Consider the following 26,100-nt stretch of genomic DNA (forward strand, 5'->3'; position numbering starts at 1 on the left):
AGTTTGGGGGTATGGATAGGGGTCGGGGCGGTCAGAGGGCAGGGAATACAAGGGTTGAATTGGGGCAGGGGTCCCGGGGGGCAGTCAGGAATGAGAGGAGCGACTGGATGGGGGGGCAGGGAGTGGGAGGAGTGGGTGAGGCAGGGGTCCTGGGGGGGCCGTCAAGGGACAGGGAGGGTTGGATAGGGCAGGAGTCCCAGGGGGGAGGCCAGGAGGCGAGAAGCAGGGGACGGGGGCCGGGCCACGCCTGGCTGTTTGGGGAGGCAGGGCCTCCCCTAACCAGCCCTCCATACAATTTCAGAAACCGGATGTGGCCCTCAGGCCAAAAAGTTTGCCCGCCCCTGCTTTATCACATGGTGTTGAAAGGATCACAGGGAGCGGGGGAGTTAGCTGGGCAGGGCTCTGGAGGAGTTACTGCGTACTTATCTCATCATTCTGGGTCTGAATCTGCCATGGCGTTTGTAACCGAAGAACAGATCCAACAGGTAAGGGAGGAGAGCAAGGAAGTACTGCATCCAGCGCTGGGTGTGTGTGTGTGTGAGAGAGAGAGAGAGAGATGCAGGCTGATGGTGCTGTACTTGTGAGAAGGGAACAGATTTCACGAACCCACATTCCTGTCCAGTTAACCAGCACTTGTGTTTAGCAAAGTTTTGCTTTCGGAATCGGTGATAGATAATACAGTATACAAAATGGAGTAGTCTGAGCACTTTATCAGGACTAGAAGTGGCTCCAGAAATGTGGTTTGTCCTGCAGAGTTCCTATCTGAAGAGTTCTTTTTTTCTTTCACCCTTCTGTCTCTCTCTCTCTCTCTCTCAACTATCAGCCTTATTCTTGAAGTTTAAAATTTGCCTGTCAGAGGATAACCTGCTGTTTTTTTTTTTAAATAAAGGGGCAGCGGTTCAAGTCTGCAATGTCCAGAGAGCTAATTTAATTTCATAAGGGATTGATCAATCACCATAAGAAATCAGCACACATTCTCAGTTAAGTTTAGAACAAGTACTTTTTCCAACCTCTCAGTACTCTTGTTCTAATCCTGAAATAGAACAAAACTGCGTTGTTCATTTTGGTAAAGTTTGTGTTTAGCAGTTACTTAATTTCCTCCTTTGGGGAAGAGAATTTTAAGCCATGAGGACAGTAACAAATGCATATTTCATTTGGTTCCTGGAGCCTGCTGCATGTAGGAGTTGTAATCACTTTCTCCCTAACCGCAGTCTGTGAATCTCTTACTGAATTATTTGTTTTTTCCCAGTAGAAATCTCCCTTTTAAAAAAAGTGAGAATACAAACATTACTCATTAAGGAATTTATTAAAATGAATCTGTAAAAAACTTGTATAATGAGAGAGGCTGGTTTGTGTGGGATTGGAGGGTCAGGTAAAAATGCAGATTATTAGATGCGCATTAAAAGAGGTCCATGATACGAAGTACAGTGTATGAAAAATGCACCTTGCTCTACTGCATCTCCACTAGCAGAGAGGATCTCCATGGATGTAAGTCTGATCTAGCATCTGGACGCAAAACCCAAGAAAAGGTGCATTACACCAAACTGAAGAAGACTGACAGCCAGGAGGTGCACCTTTATTGAATATAACTGCTGTCTCCTAAGTGTACCACAGAATGCCAGCCACTCTGTCCCCATCTGAACTCTAGTGTTCTCTTCTAGTTCTGTGAAGATGGTTTCCTCGTTTTGGAAGAGTTTTTCACCACAGAAGAATGTGATGCCATGAGGGAGCAAATAGACAAGATTATAGCCAAGATGGATGTGCCACCCCACTGCCGTACAGAGTTCTCCACCGATGAAGAGGAACAGCTCCAGGCACAGGTACAGATAGAGGCGAAAAAGGGCAATCTAAATCTCAAATTACTCCTGAGGTGGTTAGCAAAGGGCTAGTTTGTATCACTAGGCAGTTCAGGAAAAAGGGTTTTGTTCTTGCAAGGAGGCATGTCTGAGCAGGTGGCTGAGAGCTAGGTACTGCTGAACTGCAATCTTGCCTCTGACGACCACCCTCTCTGCTGCCGTGGGCAACATTTTGTTGGTGGTCTCAGGAAAGGCCAAGAGAGGAATAGGTCACAGAGGCTGAACATGAAGAGTTCCCGCAGAAAAGGGCTGAATGTGTGAGAGTCTCTATTGTTACTATCTATACTATACTGGTTCCATGGATAAAGAATATCTCAGTCTCCAGGGCTGTCAAATCAACACTTCTCACAAACCAAAACCCTTCTGTTCACCCTATATTGGGTGTCTGCAAAAGGCAAGCTGGAGCCCAAGAAGTTTAGCACAGTGAAAAGCCTCTGTGTGAACTACTAATGTCTTTATTCTACTTTATTCTTCCTGCTCTCTTAATGGGGAGAAGATGCAGGAAAGTACTAGCTCCTTGCTGGAAGTGTTCACCGAGATATACTCTCTAGGATATTACCATTGCTGGGTCTCTCTTGTCTCTGACAGGGCAGTGCAGATTATTTTCTAACCAGTGGAGACAAGATCAGATTCTTCTTTGAGAAAGGAGTTTTTGATGAAAAAGGTAAAAGTTACCTACTATCAGCTGTAATGGGTTTGGGGGTGGATGGGAAGAAATGTAAACAATCTGCTAGTGAGCCAGGAACTTTCTTAAAGGGACAAGGTGGCTGAATGACTATTTGGGAGTGAGGGGAATTCTAGGCGCTATTGTTTACTCTTGGTTGTGTTACATCCTCTTTAATTCAGCACTTTGTTTCTTAGGTGACTTTCTTGTTCCAAAGGAGAAATCTATAAACAAGATTGGCCACGGTATGGATGAGCTGTGATGCTTTTGGAGAGAAAATATGAGGTGTATTTTCCAGAACTAAGCATTCCTTCAGACTTGGCTATTGTGAATAATGCCAGCACATTACAAAGAAACTGCTCTCCTGCATTAATGTTCTAGCTAAACATGGACTCTGCCTATGGTATTGTTACCACTAAAACAAGACACGTAGATGTAAATTCTCTTGCCTTGACTATAGCCTCCTCCTCTCTGTTCTATTGCTTTTGCCATGCCCCAGTCCACTGAAAATTATTGCAAAAATCCTCCTCTCCTCCCACTGTGGCCTCCCTTCTTTGCAACCTTGCTCTGTCTCTGTCCCTCACCAGAATCAGGTTCAAGTTAATCAGATTTAACTCTAAGCCTCTGCTCAGCTTCACCCTGCCCACATATCAGTTTGCTTCTTCCTTTGCCCCTTTTGAATCCTTCCACTCTCGTATTTGTGCTTCCTTCTGTGTTATCCCATGCTAGGAAACCTCTCTGTCCTTTGCCAAAAGGCCTCTCATTTCCCACTTACATCGCTTTTCAAAAGCCACTTGTTCCACAAGGCTTTTATAGTTTTTAAAGTGAATCACTGACCTATATTGGCTGAAGTTCAAACTTATGTATCTCTTATGCAACAGATTGTTTTCAGCTGTTTTGTTTGTGTCCAGTCTAGGTTGTTAAGATCCTTAGGACAGACTGTATCTTCTCTGTTCTGAGCACACTGCTGGCACTCAACAAGCTGGGATTCTTCACTGTGACATTGCCAGCAGTTTCTCAATCTTACAGGTTTCCAATGTGTCCTATTTCCCCTCTTCCAGCTGCTAAAGAACTAGCTGTATCCCTTTTGTTTTCAAACAATACCCAGAGAAAACATAATGGGGTTCAGCATTTTTATCTCACAAACGCAGGCACCCTGCCCAGATCTTTCTCCATTAAAACTTGAAAATCCAGTATCTGATATCACAGTCCTGCAGTCTCTATAGGGAAAACAGTGTCCCTAAAAAAAACCAAAACAATTCTTCCCACCCTCTCTTTGTCCTTTGCTGTAGTGCAAGTGCTCCTTCAAGAGGAAACGGAAAACAAAAATAGCATCCTTCTCACTCAGGCTCAACAGCAATTCCAAGAGGAGGATTCATTTTGACCCATTCTTCTGCAATTTATCCACTTATTTTCTGTCTAGCCACATTCTTGCTCTGTAGCAGTCTCTGCTGGGTTGAGTAAGCTGACTGAACAGCAAATTCTATCATCTTTAAGAGTGAACCTGAATCCAAAGCATTTGCTTCCAGGTTAAAAATGCTAGGGCAAGTTAAGGCATTCAAAGAGCACCGAATTTGTGCTCCCAGTTCTTAATTTTACATATGATAAAAATTTGATGCCCCATGTTTCATCTATGCAGAGTTTTCTCATCATGCTTTATTCAAATTCTAAGAACTGTAATACTCTGAAGGACACATTCAAATAATTGACGGAGCTTGTGAGGCTCAATGCTCAACTTGGTGGCATTTCTGTCTGTCTGTAATGGGAGAACTTTTGAATGCAACAACTGATCAATTCCAAAGTTTCCAGGAACGTTCTAGGCTTCCACTGCCAGAACTCTACTCATTTGGAGGACAATTGGAAAACTGAAAGGGGGAAAATGCATACATGGAGCCCCTTCCATCTCTTTAGCATAATTACAACTTCAAGCACTTCTGTTATGGTCTATAGATCAAACAATGGATTGTTGGCACCCACTAATGCCTTCTGCCATAACAAGTCTGTTTCATCTGTCACTGTGCCCATTCTCCCTATAGTTCAACATGGTGACAACCTGACAGACTTCTCTCCCAGACAAATAGTAATGGTGTGTAGAGGGAAAGGGGAGCAAGAATGCAGTGCCTGGCATGGGAGGAATAATGGGGGATCCTGGTATAAGGGGCTCACAGAACCCCTGCTGGAGGGAAAATGGGGGGACCCTTGTATGGAAGGAAGGGGAGATAGAGGGCTCACAACCACTGCCATTGGTGGGAAGAGGAGTGGGGGCCATACAGCCCCTGGTGTGGGAGACTGGGGGACCCTGGCATGGAGGGGAAGGTGGGAATTGGAGCGCACAGAGCCACTGGCATGGTGTAAGTGGGACTGGGATTGCAAAAATAACTGATGACATGAGGGGAGAATGGAGGACCCTGGTATGGGAGAAGGAGGGAAATGGAGGCCACCCAGAAACCCTGACAGGAGGTAGATTGGAGGGGTGTTGCAGGGAAGGCCTGAAATAGAAGGGGACGGGAGAGCATCACACAAGGAGCTTGCAGATAGAATGGCGAGATGCCTGGAGCATGCACTGAGTTCAGCCTATAGAAGCAACAAATTGTGCGACCCCTTAGTAGTATTTATCTATCTTAGGGTTGTGTATAGTGCTCCCCATTCTAATATCTAAGCTCTTAGTATCTGGAGCTCTGTATAATCTATTTAGTTTTCCTTCAGAACATACCCCAGAAATCTCTTCCAAGTTATTTTTTGGTCATAGACCTTTATTTTCATATAGCCGCAGTTTGTTGTAAAGGAGACTGATTACCGTATATCTCTGGTGTCCTCTAAAGAAATTCATTATATGATTTGCAAATGTCAACAGCACTTATGTGTTATCTCCATCTGATGAAACATTTTGCCTAATTTACAATCCATATAAAAAGCTTGAAACAAAAGGAATTTGTCTAACCCAGACATTTTAGCAAAAGGAACAGGGCAGACATGATGATGGGCACTGTGCACATAAACTGATTCCTGAGAGGGATGCAGTTTGAGCCTGACAGACTGCAGTCTTCCCCTTCAGAATGTAATACCCATCATTGTGCTTCCTCAGAGTTTAAAGGGTCCCTTCTGGAAAGGAGTTCTAGGATTTTCACTAAGCGACAACTTCTTTCCCTCAGCTTTGCATGCTTACGATCCCATCTTCAAGCAAATCACTCACTCCTCCAAAGTGCAGGTGAGTAGTAGCTTGAGTCACTTGAAAGAACTCAACTATGTGATAGTTTAGTTTAAAAACTGTATGATGAGCCCCCTCCCCATGAAAGGATTTATAAAAATTCTCAGCAAGCATTCGCTAAATACTGAGCAGAGAACTGCAGTGTTCTAACTTTGGGATGTTCCACAGGAGTTGGGAAGAAAACTGGGCCTTGAGAAACCAGTAGTTGTCCAGAGCATGTATATCTTCAAGGTACAGTAACCCCAATCTCCTATTTACTCATGAAAGAAGCCATTTTAATATTTTCCAGTTTAACATTCTCCTCTTCTCTCTTTTTGTCCTCTTCCAGCAACCTGGCATTGGTGGTGAAGGTAAAATTCATACTACGTCTGTACTAGGCTGCAGATATTATGTACAGATACCAAGGTTTGGAGGAAGGGAATTCAAGTAACAGGAGAGTGGCATAAACTAGTCATTCAGTGAGATTTTTCAAAGCTGCCTAAAGGTTTGGATGCCCAGTTCCTGTTAGAAATTACTGGGAATGGGGTGTGAAAATCTCACCCAGGGTTCCTTTCTGTTTCTGTATGGGCAGGCAAAAGGCTAACTTATATCCTCACCAGGTTGAAGGGTGACCCACTCCCATGTGTTATGATTGCAGTGGGGGCGACTCTCGCAACACACTTGAGATTTCCAAAGAAGTAAGATGTCAGGCAGATGGGAAAGGACAAGTGATCGGGGGAATTTCCTAACTGTATGTCAAGTTTCCTTGTCTTTCAGGGATTGCTGTAAACTGAAAGTAATTCCCATAAGCCTCAAATGTGACTTGGAATAAGTTATCCTTGCAGTACTGCCCTTAGAATAAATGGGACATGAGCTGAGAACTTATTGGGAAGGGGACAGTATCAGTCTCTCTCTGCACACTATCAATAGATATACTCACCCACCCCCACCTCTACAGCGGTGAGATTCTGCAAGTGATGGTGTCTGTCTGTCTGTCTGTCTATGGGGGCTGGTGGTGGTAGCAGGCATGCAGCCAGTGAACTTCTGCATCCCTTTGACTTGGTTGAAATGGAAGCCAGCGCTGTCAGGAGCGTGCATACTCCCTGTTGTCACTTCTAGCAGGATTCATATGGCAGTCACAAGAGGGCAGAGAAAGGAAAGCCCCATAGACCTTCAATTACTCTTAATTCAACAGTCTTTAAAATGTAAGGTAACCAGGTGTCTATTGGTTTCAGTGAGACCCCACCAGGATGCCACGTTTCTGTACACAGAGCCGCTGGCCAAGGTTCTGGGCCTCTGGATAGCTCTGGAGAATGCCACACAGGAGAACAGCTGTCTCTGGTTCATCCCTGGCTCTCACACCAGTAAGATTCATATTATTCTGCCATACACTGAAATGCACCCTTGTCTCCTGGTTACGGGTGGAAAGTAGCACAGACTGCACTGCGTCCTCTGAATCATTCAGTGGTTATGTGGCCACATCCAGCTAGTGGAGCCACCGCCATGGTTCGGGGAACCTTTGTTTAAAGCAACATCATTCCTTTTGTACTTTCAGGGGCCAAATGCTTAATCCCACTTTTAGCAGGCTGGCTCAAATGACTCATTTCCTTTGCTGCTGGGCACTAGACCAAGGATCTGTGATTTAAATCCAAAAAACATTCCTGGAAATAAAAGCTTTACATTATTTCTGACTCCGACACCAAGTGCCCAAGTTTAATGCTATACTATACCCATACAATCTGCTTAAAGTACAGAGACAGTGGTACCCACAATCTTATTAAATTTTTACTTATTAAATCCAGACCTTGCAATATTAGGATCCACTGCTGGTGTTCCTGAAATCCTTTCAATTTAGTATTACTGAGTAAATTCCTTCAGCAAGTATCTGACCCTTCCTTGTTCAACAAGATTTGAGCCCTTCACAACTACTCTTTGATCCTTCCAAAGAGTGTCTTCTTTGCAGTGCTACAGACCCTTACTTCATTCTAGAGCTTCCTACAGCAGCCTTGAAAATGCTTCTCCACCCTGACCTGGGCTGGAAGGAGCAGTTTCTCCAGGTTCCCCCAGGTTAGGGATAAGCACAGTGAAACCACTTTGCTCATTTTTGTTTCTTTAATAAAACTTTGCTGCTGCACTAAATTATTTATATTGACACCCCCATCACCCACCTCCCAGCTGTAAACACAGATCCCTTCAGGATATATACCCATTAACCTTTTCTGTTGTCCTGGGTCAAGACTAAGAATATTGCTACCGCAGCTTGCTCTGTGTAAGGGGAGGAAGAATAAAAACCTTGCACTTACCCCCCCAACACTGGTCTAAAATTCAGCAAACATACAAAACAAACGCAAACATTGAAAACAAGAATGAATTGGATAGCATACAAGAGATCAGAGAGTGACCAGTGGACTATGGCAACACATAGATGAGGCCAAATCAAAATAAGATCTGTGTATCCTCTCTTTCTCGACAGATGGAAGTTGTCACGGGCTTCTAACTATTGGTGCACGTTTTACACTTAGTATATGTCTAACATGGGAACTAATTAGCTCCAGGGGCACGGTTAATCCATTTCATCTCAAATTTTAATGTGCCTTAAAACAGGTACAATCCTCAGGTCTCTCTTAAAAATACATAAATTTAAAAAAAAAATCAAGCAAACGACATTCTTCCCTGAGAAATCATCAAGCTTTGCACTTTGTTGTAATCACAATTTGTGCCTAAACTCAGCATAAGGCTCTGGAGCTGCAGTTAAACATCTGTACTGTTACAGAAAGGAGAGTGGTGCCAAAGATGCGTTTTGCTTAAGTGGAGGACTCTGCTCAGAAAGCACTGCATGTTGTTGCAGATAAGGGTAACACTTGTTAACGTGCCAGGGCACAGATGAGAACGCAGACAAAAGACAGCAGTGTTAGTTTCTGTACTGCCAGATAACCTTAATCTTTTTCCAATAAAAAGAGAAAATGAGCAAGGAAAGAATTTTCATTAGTGAAACGATGGAGGGTATATATAATGTAATGAGGGGATTAAGTTTTCCAGTCAGTGCAGAGGCTATGATTGCAGAGGTTAACCAGAAAATATTGGTAGCTAACAGTATTTAGTTGATATTACACATTTTATAGGATCTGCTAACTGAACAAGCCCTCCCAGAAAGCTCTGTACTAAAATATATATAAAAAGCTGCGTGTAAGCTTTTATTCTTGGCGTATGTAGAGATTATTGAGCACAAAATAATATTATGCTGAGCTTTGTTAAAGTAATAAGCAACTATTATAATTGATGCAAGATTGTTAAACTAATTAGGTACAGGTGCCCAAGAACCTTGGACAGTAGGTGCAAAATGCATAGGAAAGGAAAAGTAGGGTTCATCATGAAATAAAGGCATTTAGAGAGTTTCCTGTGCATGACAAATGGGGTATAAATATAAGGAGAAGTGAGTTAATGCTTTGGAACAGAGCCGAGATGTCCTTTCTGCAAAGCATGATTTCTAGACTGGTAAAGTATTAACTCTTTCCTGTTTGTATTGTGCTAATTAATCTTTGATTATTAAACTTGATCAAGCTTTTGTTATTTGATGGATTAAATAGTCTAAAATTGAATCTTAACAGGGGTTTATTTATTGTCAGGTCAAATGATTTATTAAGTTTTTTTAAAAAAAGTTTTGTCTACTGTGGAATTGCAGATGGCATCACACGTAGAATGGTCCGAGCCCCGCCGGGCACCTTACCATGCACACATTTCATCGGCTCTGAGCAGACTTATCAAGATAGCCAGTTTATTCCTGTGCCCATCCACAAAGGTAAAGATTCATCTGTAGAACCAGTGAAAATTCAAGAGAGATAGATGCAGTGACACACATTCAGTTTTAAACCACAGGCCCAGAGGGAATGCAATGATGTATTGCCAATGCAGGCCTGATGCCCCAGCTGCTGCCAAAGGGTAATGTGAAGAGTCCACAATGAAAGAAATGGATCTCGTAGAACCAAAGCAACAGTATGATATATTCCTGGAGTCTTCCCAAACAGATTCTTACCATAGGAATCAATGGGCTGTATTCCCAAGTCTGACTTTTGTTTCGTTATCATGACAAACCTTTCAAAGACAGCAACAGCTCCTCTTGTATGGCACAGAGGAAGGAGACATTCAAAAGGAAAGACAGATGTGTGTTTATTTCAAACAGGTGGCCTCATTCTTATCCATGGAGAAGTTGTCCACAAGAGTGAGTTGAACAGCTCAGAGTGGTCCCGCCATGTGTACACTTTCCATCTGATGGAGGCCAAAGACACCACCTGGAGCAAAGAGAACTGGTATATAGAGATCCTTCAGTAGCCAAAAAAAAAAAAAAAAAAAACCTGCTGGAAACTGGAGGCTTTTTAAAGCTGTAACCATTTTAGAAGCTTTTTTTCACTCAACAACCCCAGCTCTTATCACCCCATTTTTGTGTTACACCTACAGGGTGATACACACAACTAGGTTCCCTCTACATGGCTCAGAACTGTGCTAGCTGCACCTTGGAACACCAGTGTCAGTAGCAGTTTCCCAGGACAATTTCCCTGGCCCGTGTAGCCAAGGATTGTTTTTCTGCTAGCCATGTTATAACAGTGCTCTAAGGTCCTCCAGCAAAGGTGCAGCAGAGAGCCTTACAACCATTCATTAAGCTCATAACACCCCTTCAGGGAGGATAAATACTAATATCCCTAGTGACTGTGGAATTCCCCACTGCCACAGAACAGGATCAGCTTGATTCCTGCCACATGCAGAGACTCTCTCTTTGTGCAAGTCTTCCCTCAGTAATAGAGTTGCAGAACGACAGGCAAGGATCTCTTGGAGGCCAGCATGGGAGAACAATCCCTTTTAAGAAAGTAGCATAAACAATGAAGAATATGATCCTCCCAGCCTAAACTGAAGCTTTCATAACAAGTATACTGATGAAAGCATTAAAATGCATACATCTGACAGAGGTGAAATGACTTACTCAGGGTCATACATGATATCTGTAGCATAGCTGGGAATAGAATCCAGCTTCTGGTCCTGTGTTTTGATCACAAAACCCATTCTCCTTACAGAAGTATGCAACCTATGTCTGAAGCACCTTCTGGGTACAGAGTTAGATTAGAAGAAAGTAATTAAACACACTGGGGAAAGAGGTAATGACTTCTTAGAGTAAAAGGTGATGAATGCAGATGGAAAACCAAGATGTGAATCTCTGCTTAGGGACGTTAAGAGTTTTGTAGAGTTTCCTCGTCTAGCAAGGGACTGGACATACTGAATTGGATCTGACGAAGTGCCTGTTGAACAGTTCTAATGGGAAGCCTTTATTTCTGCATCAGTGGTACTCAAGCTAGAACTGATTCTGTGTCAGGTAGACCTGAGGCTGATTCTGGAATTCTGTTTTTACTTAAGTGTTTTCTCTTCTCTTGTCAGGCTTCAGCCAACTCCTGAACTGCCTTTTCCACCTCTCTACAACTGAAACTAACGTTGGCCATTGGAGTCAAACGGTTGATTAGTAAGTAGATTCCATTCATCTTCCTCAGCCACCCCCTGCTCTCATCTCCCAATATTCATTTGTCCTCAGCGCAGAAGGAGTAGCTTCAGCCTGTGTGCATGACAGAAGAATCTTCACCCATACCCATCCAGCGCTGGCCTTACTCAGAGCATCTCTGCTACGTGTACACTACTCATAGTGGGAACAGTCACCTAAAAACCACTTTTGATGGGGAAATCTCTTTAGTCATATGAACTGACTATTAAGAAGCCACTGTGCCTCAACTCTGGGACCAGCTGATAGGCACCTCCTTTTCAGGATACTCAAAATCTCAGTATTTTCCCCTTGTACAACCCAAGCCAGGAAAATTTCTATTATGTTTATTCCATCTCTGTTGTATTACCCTCAGGTGTACAGAGTCTTTTGGAGGTTATGTAGAGGGGTTTTGTTGTACCACAAAAAAGTTAAAACCTACCCTGCTGCAATAGCAATAGATTAAAAGAATGGTCTAGAATGGGGAGACCAAAGCAGGGAGCCTAAATTTCTTATTTTTCTTTTTAAAATGCTCAGTAAGAGTTACTGGTGAGTGGTATGTGAGGAGATAACACAATCCCTAGACTTGTAAACCTTTACTCCATACATTTTCAAGGAGAACTGAGTAACTTTTGATGCATATTGAAGTTAATGAGATGTGGGAATATCAAGAATAAAAATACAAACATCATTTCTCTGTTGTTTGAAGATGACAGTCCCTGAAACCTCCAAAAAGTGTTAGACCACAACACATAAAGGTAAAGACATACAGTGATTATGCTTTTAACTCACAGCATGCAGAATAGATGCTAGCAAAGAGCACATAACAATGTCACCCTTCTAGGAAGTATCATATATGGGCTGCATTACATCAATCTGAATATTCTAAACAAACTCATTTAAACAAAGTGACAGAGTCCATTTTATGTTCCTACGTACCCTTCTAGTACTATCACTGAATAGTCAAACTTTAGCTTTTTTCAGCAAATCTATGAAGAGAGACAGGACTTTTCTTCACAGTTTCAGTTGTGGTGGCATATATTTTATAACAAATAACGAAGGATGCAGTTACGTATTTTTTTTTTAAATATATACAGAGAGAACAGCTACTCTTTGAAGTACCCATACATAAGACTGGAAATATGCTTCATAAATTTTCACGTCGCCAGTATATTATATAATTGACATACACACAAAAGCCAACTTCCCAGCTCATTACAGGGATGCTCAAGTAATTTAGTTCATAGTTATCGAATTCACTGTGACAAGGACCAATAATATTTCACACTTATCTAGTACTTTCCCACCACAGATCTGAATGCTTTACAGACATTAAACAATGAATCTTTACAACACCCCTTGGAGGTATTATCCTATTTTTACAAATGGGTAAATTGAGGTACAAAGTGGGAGTAGGTCTGATTGTGGAGCCCTTACTCGTGGGAGAAGTCCCAATTACTTGAGTAAGTGCTCACTAACATGAACCAGGGCTTCGCTATTTAGCTCTCAGTGACTTACCCCAGATCACACAGCAGGCTTGGGAACAAAACCCCCGGAGTCCTGATTCTCATGCTCTACCCTCTAAACAATATTCCCTCCTATTTATTATCCTTTGAATGCATAATATCAGTTTTCTATTTTAAAGCTGAGCTATCAAACATTGAGACAATAGAAGCAACATGCAGACTAGAGGAAGGAGGGATTGGAAGGTGGATAAAACTGTGGTGGTAACATTATAAATGGGATTATGTAGGCAGCACGAGCTCTAGAAACATATATGCAAATATAACAAAAACAGGAAAAAAGATTGAGTAGCAGTAGTAAATTTTATTAATAATTAGTCTCCATGGGTGAATTTTGTGTTCAGAGAAATTGCAAGAGCATGTATTATGGATCAGTTTAAACCCTTAACACCAAGGGTTTTATTGCTAAAATTAATGCATAGAGCCCAGCAGTATCTTCAGCATTTCAACTTGGTTTAAAAGTTTTAAAGTCATCTATAGAAATTAATGTTAAGCCTTTATCTTAAATGAAAACTAGATGGTTTGCTTATTTTAAATAGCATTATCATTTCCAGTTGGTGAAAGCCATCTACCTTAAAAAAAAAAAGAGAGACAGCTGTACCTGACTATATGGGGTCCCTATGCAAAATACATATATCTCTGGACTGATACTTAATACACTTGGGAAAATACACAGAAGAACTTTAGACAGTTTCTAAGAGGTCACTTGAATAGAATAATCTGCCAACAGAACAGACACCCTCAATGGTGTTCATAAACTAGATGAAAACAAAATTGTGCAGATGATCTTGCATTGTTGCAGGTGGAATGGACTGAATGACCCAAGACATCCTCTTGTCTCAGGCTCTGTATCAGATTAAAGTAGGTTAGAAATGGATTTCTGCAACACGGCTCCAAGCCTTATTGCTACATTACTTTTTCTAAGCATGATGCCTGCCTCTGGTATTTGTCTCAAACACTAGTTGCAACGAAGAAATAGATTAAATTCTTGAGTTTATTTATGGTAAAAGCGGCTCTTAAGTAATGGCTGGGACTTTGCTGGGTGGAACAAGAGTGCCAGTTTTAAACTGAGCAGCTAAAAAAGGTTCTGTAGGTCAAACAGGATTTTTTGATGCACCTGAAATCACTGCAGTAGCAGGAATAAGTATGCTGGGTAGGGATAACAGTGGTAATTTTGCTCAGATTCACCAAGGCTTCTATTAGAAACAAGAGTCTGATCTTTCCTACCTTTTTCAGAACTTGTTTTGATGTCAATAACCAGGGGACAGAGTAACCTTCAGTTCTGGTGCTTCGTTTTATGGCTTTGGTGCTATATCAACCTTCACCTGAATGCTTTGTTACCAAGTGCAGAACACCAGATGCGTGATAGCTAAGGCTTTTTCTTAGTTATTGTGGGAAAAAGACCCCACCTTTCTAATTAACTTTTTTTTTAAAGTAGCATTTTCCTGCTAAGAAAGTTGGTTCCTCTCTCCTTTCCCTTCTGTGCTCTGCTCAATGTGATTTGAAGACAGATGTAGAAAGAATGTCCTACTCTGTCTCACAGGTGGAACATGAGAATTACTAAGCTGTGCAGCATGTTGGATTCACTGTTCCTAAGGGTCACTGTACTCTTGCACCATCCATCTCTCCAGGGCTGTTTCCTTGGAGCAGTGCCTCACAGCCTATTGCTCTGTTAATCACAGTCATTTTCTGACCGTTCTTAAAGTCCTAGGAGAGATTCTGTGCTGTGTGTCTCAGGAGGCATGGTCCAGAAAGAGAAGGCCCAGGGGGTTGGAGGAGGGTGGGCAAATGTGATATTCTCTGAGTTGTTCCAGGGGCCAGTGCATCCCAGCATGATTGGAGGTGGTCTGACTCTGCAGCAGAGAATAACCAGAGCACACAGTGCTCTCTGGGCAATCCTTCTGCTAACGTCTACACACTCCCAGTCCCAAACTTGGGGCCACACAGGATGGTGCTAAGCTGCCTAGTTTGCCCCATGTTGCCCTATGGCTGGGATTCTACCCCAGGGAACTGGTGTGGCCCCTTTACACAGCAGAAATGCCATAAAGATACTGTAGTAGGGACCAGAATCAACTTCCCTGGACAAGAATTCTTGCAAGCAAACACCCTACCAGGTACTCTATGGGAGGGTGGAAGAGGCAGGATATAAATCAGCTTAATCTGGTCCTAATGGAAGTGTTGCATGCTAATGAGAGAGGATTCCTAGAAGTAAAAATGTTTCAAAGGATTAAATATACAGAAATGGAAAGGTTTTTTGACTATAAACAGTGAATTGTTTCAGGTGTACTGTGTTATGATCCTAATTAAAGGGGCAGCAGCAGGTAGTTTTACATTTTAATAGAAATGCTTTCATGGATGATTTTTAATGAAAACCATTTGTCTGGATTTAAATGTCCCCCCTCTCCCCCCTAATGATTTACAGACCAAACACTGCAGCTTGTACTAGTGCATATATGAAAACCAGAACATTACTTACTATAAACAGCTGTGAAACTGACTTTAGTGATTTTCTTTGTTCAAGCTGAAAGAAATGCAAGAACTAAATCAAATTGTATGAGTAGCAGAGAAGCACATTGGATTGTTAAAATACTTTGTTTTAATAATCTGTTAGTAGTAATGCAAGAAAGGATTTTAAATGAGTTTTAACCTAACCTCTCTTTAAATTGTGTCTGGAAATGGGACTCTTTTCAATGGAGATTAATTTTTTAATGTAGTTTTTTTTTTAATAAAAAAACCTCACATCTAAAGCAAGTTTTGTTCAATTAATTTCAAGAGATCAAGAGCATGAAAAAGGTAGAACTTGGTTTATTCCAGAGAACTGGCAAGCAAATCAAAATTTTAGCCACAAAGGCTATTGTTTTCACCCTGCAAGCCTATCTATCCATGCTCCTCCAATAAACTAAGTTTGAGATTCTCTGTATTTGAAATTACTTTAAACAGAATAAGCATTAGTGCTGTTTTCACTCTAGTTGACAGAGGTCTTCTAATTTTGCAACAGGAAATGAGAGATGACGTGGCAGTCTTCATACAGCTTGATCCTATGCTGCAGGTGGTGCACACCCTCACTGCAACAGCATGCTTTTATTGAAAGAGGCAGAATTCACATGTGCAATAATACAAGATACCAGGACTCAACCCGGTGGCAAGCCAATACAGTGCACAAGCTTTGTAGGAGCCTGTGCTGGTGAACAGAGAGACAAGGTGGGTGAGGTAATATTTATTGGACCAACTTCTGTTGGTGAGAGAGACAAGCTTTGGAGCTACATGGAGCTCTTCTTGAGGTCACCAGGAGAAGAGCTCTGTGTAGCTCGAAAGCTTGTCTCTCTCACCAACAGAAGCTGGTCCAATAAATATTACCTCACCCACCTTGTCTCACTAACATCCTGGGACCAATATGGCTACAACACCACTACATACAACTGGTGAACCATGACTATTTATATTTTCCTGGTTTTGCTACCTTAGAAGTTTTAATGACCCCATCTCTTCCCTTCTAGTGAACTCACCTTTCCCACCCTTTCTGCTTCAGTGCATCCAGAAGAGACCTGGAAATAAAATCACTATGACCGTACATCTAATTCAGCATCACCAGCTACACGAATCACAGTATCACGTGGATGGTTTCCTGTTACTCCTCTGAGAGGATGCAACAGTTAGTGCTGCTTTAGCTATTAAATAACAAACAAAAAACAAACAGAAGCCTTTACTTTTATTGTCAATTAAGAGTTGAAGAACAATTTCCTTTCTGAAAGTAGCTGTTCTACCCCCTATACCAAATATAGCATTTCGTACCAAACTGGCTCTATTGAGCTCTCAGCAAGGATGCATGGCTCATTACCACCCCTAGCTAGAAAGGAAGTCTCTGTTCCTGGCAAAGTCTCTAAGCCATGAGCAGTATCTGGAGGTAGAGAGGTAAGAGCAGATTGTCTATTTGGGTAGTGTAGGCTTCCAAAAGGGAAACTAAGCTGATGGACCCCAAAATCCAGGCATAGCTGGTGTTCAGATTCACTCTGCCATCAAATATCAGAATAAGAGCCACAGCAATGATCTGAGCAAAGATGGCAGTCATTGTCCCTTCAAACGTCTTCTTTGTCCCAGGCCATTTGATTTCTCCTATTGTACTGCCAAAAATTGAGGCTATTGTGTCTCCCACCCCTACTGCCAGTACCCCGGAGTAGGGAACCAATGCTCCTGCCCCAGACAGGGTACCTTTCGGAGCACAAGGCCTGGGGAACAACCACACTGGAAGGGACATCCCAACAAGTAGGTAAATGTGAGTCAAGATCAGAGGTCCACTATCTCGTTCATCCAAAAAGAGAGTGAGCAAGTGCCTGAGTGTTTGGCCAAATGGCTTGATCCTGAAGTATCGTATGTACTCTAAAAGGACAAAGACTACGAGACACAGCACTGCAGCAATGTAGAGAAGCTGGTGGTCATAAATTAGCCCAGGGATGTAAGTAGCCACCACAATGAAGTGGAAATATTTTCTGGTTATGGTTGAAGCTTGGTGCTTTTTAGATTCAGATGATCTCTTGGAATTCTGGTAAAGAACCACCATGCACGCAGAGGCAGCCAACAGGGTCCAGTACACAAGGAGGTAAACTCTTGTCTGTGTCTGAACCAGAAACTGGAGCAGCCAGAGCAAGGGATTCCTTTGGATCAGATGGTAAAGCCAAGGCATAAGGACCCCCAGTCCCAGCACTGCTGTCATCATGTGGAAAAACATGGAGGATGTCCAGGTTCCTGAATCCATGAAGAAGAATAGAGCAGTGAAGAAAATCCCAAGAAGGACCACCCCAGCCACTGCCACTAGAAGGACGAAGTCTGCAGGATTCCCTTTGCCCTCTATCACGTTCAGTGAGCGTTTAATGAGCTGTTTGAGGATGAAACTTATACTCCCAAGGACTAGTAATGCCTCCCCAGGAGTAAAACATCGAGGTAATAGGTAAAGCAAGATCATACTGAGGTAGACAAAAATAAGCAGCACTTCCAGAACCTCTATCACTTCAGAAACAGTTAAAGAATACTTCATGGTATAGAGGATTATACTGCCAGCAATGCCTGAAAGTATGCAGGTGTTAGTTGGCACAGGCCTTGTGATGCCAACTGCTATTACAGATAGGAAGAGGGCTACCACCATGCCTGTGGAGGCCACAACTATGCCAAAACGTTCAAAGTACACAATGCCGGCAGCCTTGCATCGCTCCTTCATCACAATCCCCAGGAGTGGGATGACCATACTAGCTGGTAGGAGGCCACTGTTAGCTGTCGTCCGAAATTGGAATACGGCCCCACCCAGTTGGAGTAGACGGTCCCATTTAAATTGGACATAAAAAGCCTGAACAGCAAGAGCAATAGCACACCAGGAATACCGGTCCCAAACTACCGTGTGCACACACAACACAATGATGAACACAATCAGGGATTCCAAAAGCACTGGTTTGTTTAACATGGTTCCGGTCAGCGACATCCTGTGATTTCAGAATCTTTACTACTGTCAGATTCCAAAATTTTCAATACAGTCCTTGGTCCATTAGTAAAAGTTCACTTTCATCCTACTGCAACGCCTATAAAGATAAACAAAATAATAAAATTAAAGCAACTACTTGAACACCTGAGGCCTCCTCCTCATTATTTATTTTCTGAAGCTCAGTTGAAAGCTTTGATTCCTGTCATGAGAAAAATAAAATCAAGATGGAAATAAGTCAACCAGCATTTTCTACTGCTTTCAAGAATCAGAAAACTCAGCTTGCAATGCCATAGCCAAATCTCACAGTATTTTTATTCACATGCAATTACTAAATACTTCTTTGCAGTGCCAGTTTTTTCCTCTCTCTCCTAAAAGTATAGAAGGGAATGCTTTATATTCTGCAAGGAGTGTATGCAAATACTAAGTAGCAGCACTCACAAGAACTGCATTGGAAAGGGCACTTGGACATCTCTGTAAGTTAGATAAAGACAGAAGAGCTTGGTGATGAGTTTGTTACAGAATTAAGTGAAATTAATGCACCCACATGCCATGGTGCTATATAAAATAAATATTAAAGAAGAGATGAAAATGTGCATCTTACATAGGCAATCATGTTATTGATAGAACTGACAATACTGTTTCTACTACAAGCAACATTTGATCTTTTAAAACATACCAATAATAATTTAAAAAAAAAACAACCCACAGTTCAAATTAACTGAAACACAAAACAAACAAATCAGAAGCAAAATGATGTTAAAAGGAATTGACACTGTCAACTTGAAAATTGGTCAATTAAAAAACAAAAAGTTAAAGGTCACTTCAGGTCTTCCCCTTGCCTCCAACTCCTTTCTTCTGATTTTCTGAGGATTTAGAGTCACATTGTCCTATTTTTAAAAATATTTTCTCCCCAGTGTTGCTGTGTAAAAGGGAAAACTAATGCTACACAAAGCACAGTCATATATATAATATAAACAAACTGAAGAGAGATAGTATGTTCTTTCTCCAAAATCTTTCAAGTTATAGTAATCTTAGGGGTTATTTCTAATTTTGGTAAGTAAAATTATTCAGACATAAATGTGACAAATCTAGTGTCCCTTTAAAATAGCAATTCTCCAGCATTTTAACCCATCTGGCCTTTCTCCCCTGGTTAATTAAAGCTCTTTAGTAGTACTAAATAACTTGGAACTTCTATCCAAGCTGATACTTTCTATTCAGTTATAAGTATTAGCAAAAGATTCTAAACAAATGGAGAAAACTCAAAACTTGGAGAAAAAAGCCTCTGTGATGGAACAAGACATTAAATACTCCAGACTATGGTGCAAACTTCCACTCATCTTAATGTACATCTGTCTGCCTTTGTCTCAGAGTCTCTCTCCTTCCATCTGCTATTAGTTTTATGACTGACTGCTTTACTTATTGCACCACCTTTTTTACCTCACTGTTTGTTTTCTCAAATAAGCAATAACGCTTTCATTATATGAGTGCAGGAGAAGATATCAAAGTCATAAAGAAAAATAAGTGGTCACATCGGTCTAAACTGGACAGATTCCACTGTTTTTTGGAACTTGGTTGATCTTGGCAGTTCTAGTGGTAGCTAGGGACCAAATACAACATATTTCTGTCTACAAAGGGACTACATAGTGTCCACTGTACCTTTGTATTAAGCTGCTTAATAAATTTTGTTTGTTTCTAAAAGAGAAGAACTGCTGGGCCACATTTGTTACAGAGGGACATCTTGCATGTACCCTAAAAACATAGCTCAGACTCAGCCTGAAAACTGGCCACAGTGTTCTATTTTACTTTAGAAAATGTTCTGGAGATACAGTTCATGCATATTCTCCCAACTCAGTCTGAGTAAATTTACATTTAGATGCTTAAGGAGTGGTTTACGCATCATTACAATTCTGAGCTGAGGCATTTGCTCCTATCCAGCTCATCCTCTCCCTACACTTTGCCTCAGCCTCTTTCCCTCTCCAGATCCTGTTTCCCAGTTGCTGAAAGGGAACCCTTTGAAGCCTTCCCTGCCCATTTCACAGCCTTAGCTAGTCAGTCTCTTCTGAACAGATCTGTGCCATTATTAAAAAAACCCAACACTTTTTATTGTCATTATTAACATACATGAATTTTTCATCCAAGCATTAACAAATCTTATTCATAACCTGCAGTTGTTACCTTTAAAAGACCCTTTGTGTTTGGCTAATATCTTTCTCTGTGTTTAAGTCTGTTCAGATTTCAAACATGGTAACCACAGATTATAAAAATCTACTTATATAAGGCTGTCTGTCATTTTTTGGCAGTGAAAGGATTTCCAGTACTTTATTTCTCCATGTCACTAGTGTTAGGAGATCTGTCCTTTTTCAGGAACTAGCTATCATGCATTTGGCTGCTAGTAGCAAATGTGTTCTCAGTAGGGCCTTTCCTGACTCAATGGCCTTTTTTGGACTGTAACCTAATAGAATCACTATAGGTTCTGTGGGTAGCCTAACTTTAGTTATTTTGCAAATTCTATATGCTACTTTCCTCCAAAATACCATTATTTTAGGGCATTCCCACCATCTATGCAGAAAGGTTCCTACACCTTCACATTCTCTCCAGCATTTGGCTTTTATGTGTGTATATATATATTTTTTCTTGAGCTTAAATGGAGTGAGGTACCATTGAAAAAAATATTTTGTAATAGTTTTCCTTAGTGGAAAGTAGTTGAAGTTTTTGCTTTTCTATTTCTACTGTTCCAAAGGAATATCTGTTTTTAGATCCTTTTCCCATTTTTCCGTAAAGGTAGCCTTATCTTGTAGATCCATCAGTAACATTTTGCTATACCATGTGGAGATCAGGCCCTTTAAAGTAGCCTTTTCCTGTAATTCATGTTTCTCCCTCCTTAAGAGTTTCCTAAAATGGGCTTCATGCATGGGATATGCTATAATGGCTGCAAATAAGTCAAACTGATATATTAATATTCCTCTTGAGTTCTTTGATAGTATTAATTTCCATATTTTTATCATTATGGAATAGCTGACCAAGGGTCAGCTCCCATACATTATACATTGGATTAGATATCCTCTGTTGAAACTCTAGATTGCTTCTGATGAGTTTAAGCAGGGAGGGGAAAGGAGCTACTTCTTTTCTGTATCAAATTCTATATGTGAGGTGTAATTATGACATTTGGATTGTTTCTTTTGTGTTCATTTAAATCTTTTAGGTAACAAAAAAAAACAATTTACAATCCTGTTTTTCCATCTGATTTTCATCTAGTATTTATGGGTGTCACCAGGGTACCAGGCTGAAAGTGATCTTAATTGAGCCATCCAATAATATTTTATTACATTTGGTACTGATAATCAATGACCAACAATTTCAATGCTGTAATGAATGAAGCAGGAATGGGCATCCTTGGAAAACACCGTAAGAAGACAAAACCTTGGGTCACAAATGAAATACTACAAATGTGTGACATTAGAAGGGAACATAAGAGAGACAAGAACAGCACCGAGGGAGCTGATAAATACAGAGCGATTGGCAGAAATATTAAGGAAGGAATGAAGGTGGCCTAAAATTGAAAAGTGTATCAATAATAAAAATAGCAAAGAATCCTTCCAGATTGTAAGAGATCTGCCGAAGGAAATGGACCAAAGCTAACGCAATTCAAGACAAAGAAGGGAACAGTCTTACAGAAGAAAAGGATATCATCAATAGGTGGACAAATTACTGCTCTGATCTATACAACCAACAGACAAATGGAGATCCTAGTGTCCTAGACTGCCCAGATTCAACAGAGGAGGATGACTTTCCAATACTGCATGAAGAAGTGGCGACAGCTGTGAAATCACTCAAGAACAAAAAGGCTACAGGTATTGACAACATCCCAGCCGAACTGATGAAATTCAGAGGAGAAATAGTAATAGATGTACTCACCAAGATCTGCAACAAGAACTGGCAGACCGGTGAGTGGCCTTCCACATGGACACAGTCACTAATCATCGCTCTGCCAAAGAAAGGCAACCTGCAATTTTGTCAGAATTACTGGACCATAAGCTTAATGAGCCATCCCAGCAAAGTGATGTTGAAAGTCATATTGAACAGATTAAAACCACAAGTGAAGAATATCATCGTTGAAGAAGAGGCTGGCTTTCCTGCTAGAAGTACCACCACAGAACAGATCTTCAATCTTTGTGTTCTATTTGAGAAGTACTTACTACGTCAGCAGGACATCTACCGCATCTTTGTTGACTTCAAGAAGGCATTTGACAGAGTATGGCACGAAGTTCTCTGGGTAACCACAAAGAAGTACAATGTACAGTACAGTATAAGCTTATTATTACCATTAAACAACTGTAAGACAAGGCCAACAGTGCAGTTCTCATCAATGGCACAATAGGAGAGTGGTTTCGCACCACTGCTGGAGCCCAGCAAGGCTGCCTTCTTTCGCCCACACCGTTCAACATCTACTTGGAGCACATAATGAATGATGCCCTAGAAGATCAAGTATGCACAGTCAGGACTAGGGGGCGAACAATCTCAAAACTTCAGTTTGCTGATGACATTGACGGCCTGGAAGATAGCTACGATGAACTTGCCAACCTTGTGAAACGATTAGATGAAACCATCACAAAATATGGCATGGAAATCAGTGCACAGAAAACCAAGCTGATGCCAAACAAACATGATGGGATCAGCTCACATATCACTGTCAGTGGACAAGAGCTGGAGACAGGGAAACAGTTCAAGTATTTGGGGCAATCATTACTGATGAAAGATCAAAGGCAGAAATTCTGGCAAGAACTTTGCAAACAACAGCAATAGTGGCAAAGCTAAAGCCAATTTGGAGGAACAAGAACATCTCCCTGGAATCCAGACTGAAACTGCTGCATGCACTGGTCATCTCCATTTTTCTGTATGCATGCAAGACATGGACCCTTATGGCAGAACCTGAACGGAAAATACAGGTAGTAGAGATGGATTTACTTCCGTAAAATCCTGGGCATCTCCTACTTTGACCACGTCACTAATGAAGAGGTCCGCAACATCATCACCCAACGTGCTGTGTCATATGAAGACCTCCTGACAACTGTGAAGAAGCGCAAGCTGAAGTGGTATGGCCATGTAACAAGGTCATCTGGCCTATCCAAGATCATCCTCCATGGGACAGGACAGGAGAAGAGAAGAGGTAGACAGAAGAAGAGATGGATTGACAACATAAAAGAGTGGACAGGAATGAACTTTACGGAGACTCAAGCACTGACACACAGTCATCATGGGTGGAGACAATTGGTTGATTGCTCATCAGTGATGGTGCCCCAACGACCAATGCAGTTATGGGAGTGGTGATGATGACGATGACCGACAATCCCCTTTTAGGAATGGGTTTATGCAGAGTTTTATTTGTTCTTAGTATTATAAATTTAATAATCCTTGTTTGAGTTTCCTCTAGAGGTTTTTGGAATGTATATTGACCGGCTGAAATATGAATTTAATTTTTGGCAACCAATACGTTTTTATTGTTGCTATACAGCCAAGCTAAACTAAATGTATTTTTCCCAATCCAACAAATCATTTTTCAGTTTTGAAACAATGGGAGGAAAATTAATTTCATATAGTTGATTGAGGTTAGGAGAAGTAATCTGTGACAATTCTCCCTCACACAGGGCCAATACTGGCTTGGAGCAGTCTGTTTCTAGATATAGAAAACAGGGCAAGGACCTGTCAGTGGGAAAGGGCAGGGAAAACCCTATATGCAAACCAGAGGCAGAGGAACAGTTATTGGCCAACATGGACATTGAGCTCCAGCCCCTACAGCAACAACACCTAACTACCGCACCCAAATGGGCAAGTAACCAGTTCTGATGGTGTAAGCACCTTGAGAAGGCTGAAATCCCAAGTATGAATTTACATATGTCTGCTGTTTTAATGCAGCTACAACATAATTTGAAAACTACACGCCTGTAGACGTGTAATGAGGGCTATTTTATCATTATCTCCTCTTGTCTCAACTGTCACCATTCCCCTCTCTATGATCTCTCCAAATATGAGCTCTTCAAACTCCAGCATGCTGGGGTGGGGGACTGGAGTGTCCCACTTGCTTACATACAGAACAGACTGTGTTATTCTCATATTCAAACATCTTCACATGTTCTTTGTTCATTTCAGGATCTACTTTTTGTTTTAAAGCCCTCCATGGACTTGTCCCTATTTGCCTCATGGGTCCTGCCTCTTTATATTTGTTTCAGTTAGTACAAGCCTCCTTTTCTTTCATTTAGTTGCATGACTTCTTTACAGTTCCTGACAGCTAGAGCAGATTTAATTTCTCTCTCTCCATCTCTGATATTCATCTCACTTCACACATCAGCTAAAATAGAAAACATAATTTCATTCTTAGATATACTACTAAATTTCTTTCTCCACTTTCTACTTTGTTATTCAACTCCCACTATGGTATTTTGGGTTAACTATACTGAAGACACTATGGAAAACAGAAGTGTATTTATGTGTTCAATGAAGCGACTAATGGCATAAAAAATAATCCAGTCCACCTGGAAGGTGCAGCCACCTGGTATAAAACAAAGTATCACTATATTAAATCACTGAGCTCCCAAGACTCAGCTTTCCCATCTGTTGGAAAGTCCATAATGTGTCTTTTCTCACTGGTTTATATAGGGCTTCACTAGGGGTATGTCTTCCCCGCAAAAAGAGGGGTGTTCTTTACTCAGGTTCGCTAACTACCTCCGGTTAAAATAGTAAGCGAAGGCACAGCAGCTCAGATTTTCGCTGGGGTAAGCGGATCGAGTTCAAGCCTACAGGGGAGTTTGGGGTTGAACTCGAGCTGCTCACCCGAATTAAAATCCAAGTGAGTAGCAAACTACTGGTCAGGAAGAAGACCCGGTGCAGGATAGACAAAGCGACCCCCACCCCTTCAGGAGCTTGCACCGTAACAGGCTCACCTCCCCGCTATACGTCTCTTGTTCACCCCCACACCCCACACGGGGCCCCATGTATAACACAACACCCCCAACCTGCCCCTGTAGCGGACACGCTCCCCCTCAGAGCACTCCTCTTACCCTCACACCCCCCCCACGGAGCCCCGCAGCGCACCTAGCCCCTATCTAGCTCCACACTAGCCCTACGCTACCCTGAGCCTTTGCACCTATACGACTCTATAGCAGCCATCTCGGGTCCTGCACATTTGCGTACAGCAAGACCCCCTATAACCACCCCCACGCTACATTTCCCTTGGCCCCTATAGGGGACGCTTGTTGGAGTTGTCACCATACACCCCGCCGCCCCTCCACCCGTCTATGGCAGCTCCCTCACAAACTCACCTCACTGGACGCCGCCATCTTGCTGTCTGTATCTGTCACATGATGGGGGACCCTGGGGGCGAGGGAAGGGAGGGTCCCCGTCACGTGATGCAGGCGCTAGGCTGGTGCGCCGGGTAACGGGTCACGTGAGAGGGGAGCGAAGATGGCGGCCGGCGGGCTGTGCGCGAGGTAGGGGAACGCGGGTGCCACTGAGGGAACTCCCCACTCCCCGCACACACCGGGGATGGGGGCCGGGCCGGGGAGCTCGTAATTAAACGGCAACCGGGGTGGGGTTGGGGGGAGAGGGAGCAGGAGCAGATCCTGCTCCCTCCCCAGGGCACCGGTCTGGTGTTTTCCCCCCAAAAGAGGCTCTTCCCCGTGACCCCCAGCCCATCCGAGAGGCTCCTCCCCGTGACCTGCCCCCCATCCTGACCCCTTTCAACTGCTCCCCCAAGCTGCCCTTCTCAGGAGAGGCCTCTCCCCGTTACCCGCTCTAGCAGCCACTTCCACAGAGCTCTCATCTCTTCCGAGAGTCCCCTCCCACTCCAGTGACCGCCTCTCACCTGGGGCGAATCCTGCCCTGGAGC

At 42.3% G+C, this 26,100-nt stretch overlaps 3 protein-coding genes across 15 annotated transcripts in view; 2 read left to right on the forward strand and 1 right to left on the reverse strand.

The window, feature by feature from the left end:
* The first annotated feature begins 327 nt into the window (after nt 1–327).
* Nucleotides 328–19,586, forward strand: PHYHD1 (phytanoyl-CoA dioxygenase domain containing 1). Of its 7 annotated transcripts, none has more exons than XM_073314677.1 (12): nt 329–485; nt 890–980; nt 1,662–1,820; nt 2,445–2,520; nt 2,718–2,765; nt 5,673–5,728; nt 5,897–5,959; nt 6,057–6,078; nt 6,943–7,071; nt 9,390–9,506; nt 9,888–10,014; nt 11,132–15,495. In XM_073314677.1, exons 3-12 carry the CDS (start codon nt 1,722–1,724, stop codon nt 11,175–11,177), a joined length of 783 nt encoding a protein of 260 aa, XP_073170778.1. In that variant the 5' UTR covers nt 329–485; nt 890–980; nt 1,662–1,721; the 3' UTR covers nt 11,178–15,495. The 7 variants fall into 7 exon arrangements, with proteins under 7 accessions (XP_073170775.1, XP_073170778.1, XP_073170773.1 ...); XM_073314672.1 differs by lacking the exon at nt 890–980 and adding an exon at nt 16,278–19,586 and having other exon boundaries at nt 330–485; nt 11,132–11,213; XM_073314671.1 differs by lacking the exon at nt 890–980 and adding an exon at nt 16,246–19,585 and having other exon boundaries at nt 330–485; nt 11,132–11,213.
* DOLK (dolichol kinase) lies at nt 16,051–25,592 on the reverse strand. Of its 5 annotated transcripts, XM_073314665.1 has the most exons (3): nt 25,535–25,592; nt 24,075–24,564; nt 16,051–18,315 (listed from the first exon to the last, which is right to left on the reverse strand). In XM_073314665.1, exon 3 carries the CDS (start codon nt 18,216–18,218, stop codon nt 16,629–16,631), a length of 1,590 nt encoding a protein of 529 aa, XP_073170766.1. In that variant the 5' UTR covers nt 18,219–18,315; nt 24,075–24,564; nt 25,535–25,592; the 3' UTR covers nt 16,051–16,628. The 5 variants fall into 5 exon arrangements, with proteins under 5 accessions (XP_073170766.1, XP_073170767.1, XP_073170768.1 ...); XM_073314666.1 differs by lacking the exon at nt 24,075–24,564 and having other exon boundaries at nt 25,535–25,590; XM_073314667.1 differs by lacking the exon at nt 25,535–25,592 and having other exon boundaries at nt 24,075–25,164.
* A 51-nt stretch (nt 25,593–25,643) lies between these two features.
* NUP188 (nucleoporin 188) overlaps nt 25,644–26,100 on the forward strand; it is a 47,446-nt gene continuing 46,989 nt past the window's right edge. For all 3 annotated transcript variants that reach the window (XM_073314221.1, XM_073314222.1, XM_073314224.1), the window contains exon 1: nt 25,644–25,702. In XM_073314221.1, the coding sequence (XP_073170322.1) occupies nt 25,677–25,702 (26 nt within the window). In that variant the 5' untranslated portion in view covers nt 25,644–25,676. The remainder of the gene's footprint in view (nt 25,703–26,100) is intronic.

Source organism: Lepidochelys kempii, chromosome 16 (genome assembly GCF_965140265.1).
Source record: "Lepidochelys kempii isolate rLepKem1 chromosome 16, rLepKem1.hap2, whole genome shotgun sequence".
NCBI classification, from domain to species: Eukaryota; Metazoa; Chordata; order Testudines; family Cheloniidae; genus Lepidochelys; species Lepidochelys kempii.

What these genes read in the sequence shown, in the direction of transcription:
- PHYHD1 (XM_073314672.1), top strand. Translation starts at nt 354, where the DNA reads ATGGTGTTGAAAGGATCACAGGGAGCGGGGGAGTTAGCTGGGCAGGGC. An exon ending in AGGAACAGCTCCAGGCACAG is followed by an intron (nt 1,821 to 2,444) that starts GTACAGATAGAG and finishes TGTCTCTGACAG; the next exon opens with GGCAGTGCAGATTATTTTCT. An exon ending in ACCTGGAGCAAAGAGAACTG is followed by an intron (nt 10,015 to 11,131) that starts GTATATAGAGAT and finishes TTCTCTTGTCAG; the next exon opens with GCTTCAGCCAACTCCTGAAC.
- DOLK (XM_073314665.1), bottom strand. Translation starts at nt 18,218, where the DNA reads ATGTCGCTGACCGGAACCATGTTAAACAAACCAGTGCTTTTGGAATCC.